This window comes from Chaetura pelagica, unplaced genomic scaffold (assembly GCF_000747805.2).
Source record: "Chaetura pelagica isolate M959 unplaced genomic scaffold, ChaPel_1.0 scaffold11, whole genome shotgun sequence".
In the NCBI taxonomy this organism is placed as follows: Eukaryota; Metazoa; Chordata; class Aves; order Apodiformes; family Apodidae; genus Chaetura; species Chaetura pelagica.
Genome location: NW_009952694.1, coordinates 4,829,630 through 4,837,402, shown reverse-complemented (window position 1 = coordinate 4,837,402; position 7,773 = coordinate 4,829,630). Strand labels below are relative to the sequence as shown.

The 7,773-nt window shown below is 56.1% G+C and overlaps 2 protein-coding genes across 2 annotated transcripts in view; both read left to right on the top strand.

The window, feature by feature from the left end:
* Positions 1-327: 327 nt before the first annotated feature.
* Positions 328-4,056, top strand: PGF (placental growth factor). Its single transcript, XM_009993959.1, has 5 exons — positions 328-370; positions 436-632; positions 2,064-2,140; positions 3,870-3,899; positions 3,990-4,056. Exons 1-5 carry the CDS (start codon positions 328-330, stop codon positions 4,054-4,056), a joined length of 414 nt encoding a protein of 137 aa, XP_009992261.1.
* A 112-nt stretch (positions 4,057-4,168) lies between these two features.
* The window catches only part of RPS6KL1 (ribosomal protein S6 kinase-like 1), a 14,909-nt gene continuing 11,304 nt past the window's right edge, over positions 4,169-7,773 (top strand). The window contains exon 1 of the mRNA XM_009993958.1: positions 4,169-4,180. Within this exon, the coding sequence (XP_009992260.1) occupies positions 4,169-4,180 (12 nt within the window). The remainder of the gene's footprint in view (positions 4,181-7,773) is intronic.

The window sequence follows — 7,773 nt, the reverse complement described above, 5'->3', positions numbered from 1 at the left end:
GAGCCGGGCTTACGGCTGCTCCGGGGCCGGGTGGGAGGTCCCGGACAGGAAAACTCCGCTTCGGCTCCCTTCTGCTCTCCTCGCTGGGAAACCCGAGGGGACGGTTGTCAGCTGTGCTGGGGGCTGGGCTTCTGCCGCGGACGGGCAGGGGAGACGGGGGAGCCCCGCCGGGGCGGGAGGGAAGCTCGGGAAGGGGGAGGCGAGTTGGCGGGCAGGTGGAGAAAGAGCACGTCGGGGTGGGTGTGGGGGCTGTGTGAGCCCCGCACTAGTGCGGTGATGGATTTACTGGGGGCACAAGGGGCTCCTCTGCATCCCTGTGCCCCCGTGATGGAGGCAGGACCAAACCGTGGCTGCTGTGCACTCCCTGGCAGTGGGTTGGCTGGGCTCAGCCGCTCCCGGTGCCTCCTTAGAGCCCCCCACCCCGGTGTTTTGCAGTCCTGAGCTTTCGGGAGATCTGGAATCGTAGTTTCTGCAGGCCTCTGGAGCAGCTGGTGGACGTCATTACCGAGTTCCCCAACGAGGTGGAGTACATTTTCAGACCCTCCTGCGTCTCCCTGCAGCGCTGTGGGGGCTGCTGTGGGGATGAGGGTCTCCTCTGTGTCCCTGTGGAGACAAGCACAGTCACCATGCAGGTAAGCTCTGCTGCTGCGGGGCAGTGGCTGTGCCGGGGAGGGGGCAGGCTCCGAGCCAAGTGCCGGGAGGGGTGAACTTGTCCTCCAGATATCATAGCAGCAAGGGTAATAGGGGAGAGGGCTTACTCACAACTGCTTAAATGCAATGGAGGGTCCATATGCTCACTCTTTGGGCTTGTTCCTGAGGCCAGGTTTCATCCCTGGTTGTGCTGGCCTCATTCCCTGCTTTTTTGCCCTCTCCTCTCTGCATAGTCTATCTTGCTGACTGCAGTCACCTGTCCAGACCTTCCCTGTCCTGTGATGGGGATGTCCCAGTTGCCTGTGATTGCCTGTTGGGGCAAAGCAGGTGCTGCCCTTGCATCCCAGGGAGAAGTGATGCTCTTGATTATCAGGAGATGCCCATGGTGGTGCTGACAGTGAATGTGTGCTGTGAGCGTAGGAAATGTGAAGGGCTGTGCAAGCTGCGTTTCCAGTCCCTGCTGTGGGAGCTGTGTGAAGTAGGGTGGGAGATTCCAGGCTGCAAACAAGCTGCTGGTCAGAGCTTCCCTGTGTGGGAAGGAGCTGTCCTCCTCACGTTGCAGCCCTTGCCTGCACTGCCTGAGATCAACCCCCTGCAGGGAGCAGGGAAAAGCTCTGTTTTGCCGTAGGTGACAGACTAGAGAATGCCTGGAATACATTGTCAGTGATTTTGATCCCTTGAGAGTTGAAATCATGTTGTAAGGCAAGGGTGGGTGTCTCCAAAAAATCCTGACTGAGGTGGAGTAACTACCTGACATGAATGAGGGGCAACACCCCAAGCACAGGTCTCCCTCCATGTTAGGGGTTGTACACAGGCTGGCCATGTCAGGCACTTCTGCAGGGGTTGGTGTAGGCCACAACAATGATGAACATACCTTGTGAAGCCCCTGGATGTCCAACCAGAACTCTGGGCTGGGCTGTGGACTGACAGGTGAGAGGACAGATCTTGCAATTCTGGGCTGGGTAGGCACATGGTACTTACTCCAGGCTTGGTGCTGTGGGAAAAGGGGCCAGGAAGAGGACGCAGCATCAAGAATGGTCTGGAAAACACAACTAGGGGGGTATTTCCATCAGAGAGGGGAAATGTGCGAAGTGGTTAAATATGTGAAAGCTCTCCACAAAGGCAGAGACAGAAAAATATCCTCTAAGACTGAGAAATCCTGAGAACACAGGACTTAAATGGAAGCCCCAAAGACACAGGGGAGCACTAGCAGAGCCTCCCAAACTGCTGGGGCACCTGGGCCTGGCTGGTGCTGCTTGGGTGAGGAGGTGGAGTCTCTGCTGCCGGAGGTCCCGAGGAACAGGTTCAACGTGCGTCTGCCTGAGAGGCTGGGGTGGGCGAGGTGGTGCTGCGGGAGCCCTTCCAGCCCCCTCCTGCTGCCGGTCGGGAAGTAACCTTTGCTCCTCTTCCAGCTTCTGAAGATAAAACCAAATGGGGAGGCACCCTACGTGGAGATGGAGTTCACCGAGCACAAGAAGTGTGAGTGCAGGTAGGGAGTAGGGACCCCCAGGTTCATTTTCCACCCCTGTGTCCCTCCAGCAAGAGCAACTCTGCCGGCTCCCCCTGCATATGAGATAAGGATGCCCTGGGGCCACCCCAGCTGTGCTGGGGCACCCCCTCTATCTCGGTGCTGGGGTTTGCTGGTGCTTATGTCCTTTGCTCAGCTACAGGCTGCACCTGTGCCTCTGCAGCCTCCTCCCGCAGCAAAGGGGGAGTGTAGCATTGTGCAGCCAGGGCAGGCACCGTGTGCTGCCTGCAGGGCTGGAGCTGCTGTGGCACCCCAGCTCTGAGTGGGGATGTCTGTGCCCCCATCCCTGCAGCTGCCTTGGTGTGCCTGGCATGTGCTCGTCCAGCCAGAGGAACTGCCTGTTGGTAATGGAGCAAAGCTGGTGGCTCTGAGGCAGGTCCTTGGTGTGGGGCTGCATGCCTAAGGTGGCGGCTCAGCAGAGGGCTCCATGGCTTGGGATACCCAAGTGTGACCACGGCCCAAGGAGAAAACTGAAGGGTTGGGTCTTGGGCCTCTGTTTAAAGGAGAATTCCCCATCCAGGATTGCGTAGCAGGGGTTTACACCTAAGCTGACAAATGAAAGCTTCAAACATCCAGTGCCAACCTGGCATGGATGCACAATGCTAGCCCAAGGATGGATGCACAGCACCAACTTGCCACTGGCCCCTGGCACATAGGTAACCCCTTGGGATGCTCACTGTGTCCCAGAAGTGGTGAGAGTTTGGACAGGACAGGGCATTTGCTCAGGGGCTGGCATGCTGTGGGAGTAGGGAGTGGCTTCAGTGCTGTCCGCAGCTGGTCCCTGCTGCAGAACCTCTCCAACACGGCCTGCATGGGAGTCCTGGCATTTAGTATTGTGAAAGTTTGGGATTGAGTATCCTGCTGGGCAGCTGTTAGACATGATCCTTGCCTGGAAGAAGAGCCTGAGGATCCCTGGGTTGGTATTCCCCTGTAGTTGCAAGAGCAGCTGTGCTGGAGTGAGCCCAAGGCCCATCTCTGGAGCATTTGTCAATGGATGCAGAAGAGGGAATGGGAAGAAGCATATGTGTTACTTCCTCCCCTCCACTTCCAGCTATTTTCCGTGCAGGGAATTTCCTGAGCCTGTTGTGGTTTTCCTACACAGGGTAATTCCCAGGGGATCTCCTACAAGTAGTTGTACATGCTGCCTTTGAATTTGTGTAAACTTCTTGCAGGACTCTTTGGCTTCTCCCTAAGTCACCTTCTACACCTTTACATTGCTCCTCTTTGAAGTTTGGCATTGGCATGGTGGGTGTTCTGGCCTTGGCCCCTAAAGAGGATGCTTACGCCGAGTTTGTCGTGGCCATGGTCTGAGAATCATTGCTGAGACTTTGCAGCAAATCCCATGTTACTTGGGATGTTGCACCTTGTTTAACCAGCTGAGCTATGAAGGCTGTAACTGAGACCAGCTGAAACTGAACCTGTGCTTCCCAGCCTCATGGGCAAAATATCATGTCACCAGGGAGTCACCAAAGCTGACCATTCCCTGCCCCTTTGCCCTCTCTGCCAACTGCAATCAGCTCCTGGCTGAGGAGCTGATAATGTGGCGAGAAGTGGTATTGGTTCTGTTTTAAGCATGAATGATAATGAGTAGATTGTGCTGCACACTGGGGCATCTCAATAAACCACCTCCAGCAGCTCAACAGGCAGGATTATCCAAGTAACTTCACTCTGTCCTTTTCCCACCCTGCAGGCCTCGGCAGGACCTCATGAGGCTGGGCAGGTAAGCAACATTAGGGGCAGTGTTACCAGCTGGGGTTGTGGGTCTCATCTCCCACACATCAGTCTGTCTTGTGGTACTTTCCTTTTGAAGGAGGAGGTCCAAGGGCCGAGGTAAGAGAAGACAAGTCAAGAGGAGACGTAAAGACTGTGAACTGTAAGTGAGCAAGGGGAGGTGTTGGTTTGTGTCTTCTGGGTTCTTTGAGGCTTAAGCCTTTAGTGATGCTGTGAGCACTAAGGTGTTTGTGCAGAGCAGACACAAGAGAAAGCAGGATGGAGGGGACGGTGGGTGGCTGTGGGGAAACAGACCTTTTATCTGAGGTTCAACAGGTGCTTGGTGGTCTCCAGGCTCAGCTGGTCAAAGCTGGCCAGTCCCATCCAGGTTAGGGGTGGATGGGCTGGGTGACTTGATGGTGTGTAGCTAGCTCTATGGCCATCACAGACCACACTGGTTTTCCTGGATCCATGAATTGCTAGTTTCAGCCTTATCTCACTGCCAGCTGTGTCCTTCCTGCAGTCCTTGGCTAGCTGTTGTTTGGGTTACTCTACCTTTTTCTTCCTTACATTTATCAGACTGTCTTAAAGCATTTGCTTGAAGAGCACAGCCTGGACTCTTACTGCAGATGCTTTTGGGGTGTGGTGCCTGTGGTTGGCACTTTTCCACCGTTTTTGCCCATTTTGCCTGAAGCCTGTTGCTTGGGGCTCACTCCAACACCTACAGCTGGCCTCACTTCTCCCCTTGAAGAGGCTGCCTGTGGTCCCTGGACCAGGTACCTACCCCACAGTTTGGTGTGGGAGAGCCTGGACACAGGGAGGGGAAAGCCAGGGCAGAGTGGGTGAGGATGGGAGGTCCTGGTGCTCTCCTTCACCTGCACGCTGGCAGCACTCACCTCGAGCTGTGCTGTCTTTGCAGGTGTGGGACCCCGCGCAGGTAGCCTTTGCTCTGCCCCGGCCTCGCTCCCGTTGCCTGCGTTTGAGCCAGCTGTGCTTCCCCGTGGTGTGGGGGACTTGTGGAGCCATGCCCCTCCAAACAACGGTGGGGAGCAGAACTCTGACAGGGAAAAGCTGACTGAACTCTTGCTTGGCTCTGGGATTGCAGCCTGGAATTGAGGACTCCCTTGCCCAATCTACACCATTGGCAGCAGGACAAAAGGACAAATGAGCTGGGGCTGAAGATAAAGGAGCTTAAGCAGCATGGTTGGTGTTTGAGGGCATCCTGGGGACAACGAGGAGCAGAGCTGGTGGATGTGCTGCTGAAGCTGGCTGGGGACAGCATAATGTAGGGGGTGAGCGGAGACAGCTTGGAGGGCTGCAGCTGCAAAACTGCTCTGTCCTGCCAGACCCCTGCAGCTGGAGAGGAAGGAAACCTGGGATGGGCAAGGCTGCAGGGCTGTGTCAATCCCAGCCTTGGCCAGGGGCAGGCCAAGAGGGTGGGTGCCAGGGAACTTGCATGGGAAGCCCTTCTGGTGGAGAAGGGGTGGGAATCGGGGTTGCCCTGGCTCCTCACTTACTCAGAGCCACATCCCAGCCTTGCCCTGCTCAATAAAACCTGGTGGTCAGGTGCAGGAGCTGGCAGTGTGAGCACTCCTGACTGCTTTCCAGCAGCTGCAGGCAGGGATCTCCCCCATGGACACGCACCAAGGCCTGGGAGGGCAGTCCTGTAGTGACACAGGCCTTGTCCCCAGCACCAATTCCTGCAGCACCCAAGGGGCTGCCTTTTGTGTGATGCTGGAGATAAGCAACCAGCTCGTCAGGAGGGAGCTGCTTCCCAGGCTGAGGGCTACCCATGTGCTGGACCTCAGGTGGGTACTGGGAGACCCTTGGTGGAACTACCCTTCTTGGACTGGTACCTCTCTCTATTCACCATCTCCATCCTGTTCTCACCCCAGTCCAAATGTCTGGCTCCCTGTCCCGTGGCTTTCCTTCTCCCTGGCTGGTTAATGCAGTGGCGTCAGGCTCCTCATGGGTCTTTCCACCAAGGCTCATTCACCAGTGCGAGGCCAGGCTGTCCTGGGACCCCTGTCTCATTGGGGGCATCCTGGGTACTGCAGGAGGCTGGTGGCCCTCAAGGTGGCTGTGGGTGCTGCAGATTCCTGTTTATCCCTGCAAAGGTCCAAGGGGCAGCCCTAGTCCTTGTTTGTCTACCCTAAGCTGTGCCCCATGGGCTTTCCCTCTCCCCTTTCCTGCCCCCACTGCAGGGGGATGGGGCTGGCTGACACATGCATCCTGTGTTGTTCTGTGCAAGCCATACCCTGGAGCAGTGTCTGTAGCTGGGAACTCTTGAGGGTGAGCTGGACACCAGCATGCTCGTGAGACATCCCTTGGTATGGAGTTAAAGTCAAGAGTTACCCTTCAAAGTGTCAAGTGAAAGTCTGAGGGCAAGATGTACAAAGGCTTCAAAGGTACCATCAAATGAAGTGAGGTGTGGTTTATCCAGTGCTGAGGAACAAGAGTGGAGCCTAATGTAGCAGATGTTTGGTCCAAGGCAGCTCCTCCCCACATCTGATGTGGCAGCCAGTAGCCAGGGCAGGTTCCCCCTGAGCCATAATGTTGGTGCTGCCTGAGGTTGGCACAAGGACACAGGGATCAGGGCATGTCCTGTGACAATGATACTCTGCCAGGGAACCCTGGTGGTGGGTGTTGAGGTGATGTGAAGCATGGCATGGTCTGGGTGAGCTGCACCTGTGCAGCTGGATATATCCTCCAGGATCTTGCTGGGTATCCTGTAGGCCCTATTTCTACTTTTGGCATCCACAGTGTACTGGGGCACAGCCTACATGAGCTCTGTCTCAACAACATCCAGGAAGCTCCTCAACTGCCTCATGGATGAGGACTCACTGCTCCCTTTCCCACACTGTGCAGGGTCTGTGTAAGCCCCATGGCACCCTATGCAGTGGCCTGGCCTGGTCTGTGCAGGGTCTTCCCAGCCCCACATGCCATTTCAGCCTGGAAGGTTGTGATTTGAGGCTAAGGAGAACTGTCTGCAGCACTTGAGTGACGTACATGATGGTTTCTGAGTATTTTTTTTTAGCAGCAAAAGTTTCACTGCAGTAGTATTAAGCCTTTAAAAAGGAAGTTGCATAAACCCAAGGATGCTAATTAATAAAAATAATCTTGTCAAGAGTCGTGATTAGGGTTAAAAACCTCCTCAAACACACTACCCCTCCAGCAGCTTTTCCTAACTGTTCCTGGTGTCAGGAGGCACCTCTTGGGCTGCTGCTCAGCACTGAGAGTTTTCAGGCAGCTTTGCCCAGAGCTGGTGAGTCTGGCTGCCTGTCTCCCACCCTGTGTTGTTCCTTTCCTTGTGTCACCTCTCCCCCCACATCACCTGAGCCCTCTGGGTCCTGTGTGCAGCTTCCTTCTGTGGCATGGGGTGTTGGGGTGTGGGTGCCTGGGAATGATGTGGCTGTCTCACTGCTGGAGCAATGAGAGGATCAGCTGTGGCAGGAGCAGGAGAAGGCACTGCCAACACTGGAGGTTTGGGAGCTGCTTCTCTAGGTCTTGGGCTCCCTCCAGCTTTGGGGCATGTTTCACTGGGGCTTCATAGGCAAGGGTGATCCAGTGAACCCCAGAAGCTCACTGATGCTCCTGGGGCTGCTGCAGGCATTATATGCCCCTTCCCTGTCCCTGCATACCTCTGCCAGAAGGGAGAGTCCTGGGACCCTCCTCATGCCAGGGTGACAGTGGCTTCTAGCAGGACATTGCACCCAGAGGTGATATGAAGGTCAGTGGGGGCCTGCTGCCCTGAGAAGGAGAGAGGGGCTCCTGGCCTTCAGGCTCACAGCCAGTACCTGTGCTCCCTCCCAAGGGGGCCAGCCATTGCCTGCCTCTTGCCCCCCCCCCCACCTTTCTCCCCGGCGTGCCTTTTTTGTGGGATT

What these genes read in the sequence shown, in the direction of transcription:
- PGF (XM_009993959.1), top strand. Translation starts at nt 328, where the DNA reads ATGGAGGCAGGACCAAACCGTGGCTGCTGTGCACTCCCTGGCA. An exon ending in CACAAGAAGTGTGAGTGCAG is followed by an intron (nt 2,141 to 3,869) that starts GTAGGGAGTAGG and finishes CCCACCCTGCAG; the next exon opens with GCCTCGGCAGGACCTCATGA. An exon ending in GACCTCATGAGGCTGGGCAG is followed by an intron (nt 3,900 to 3,989) that starts GTAAGCAACATT and finishes TTCCTTTTGAAG; the next exon opens with GAGGAGGTCCAAGGGCCGAG.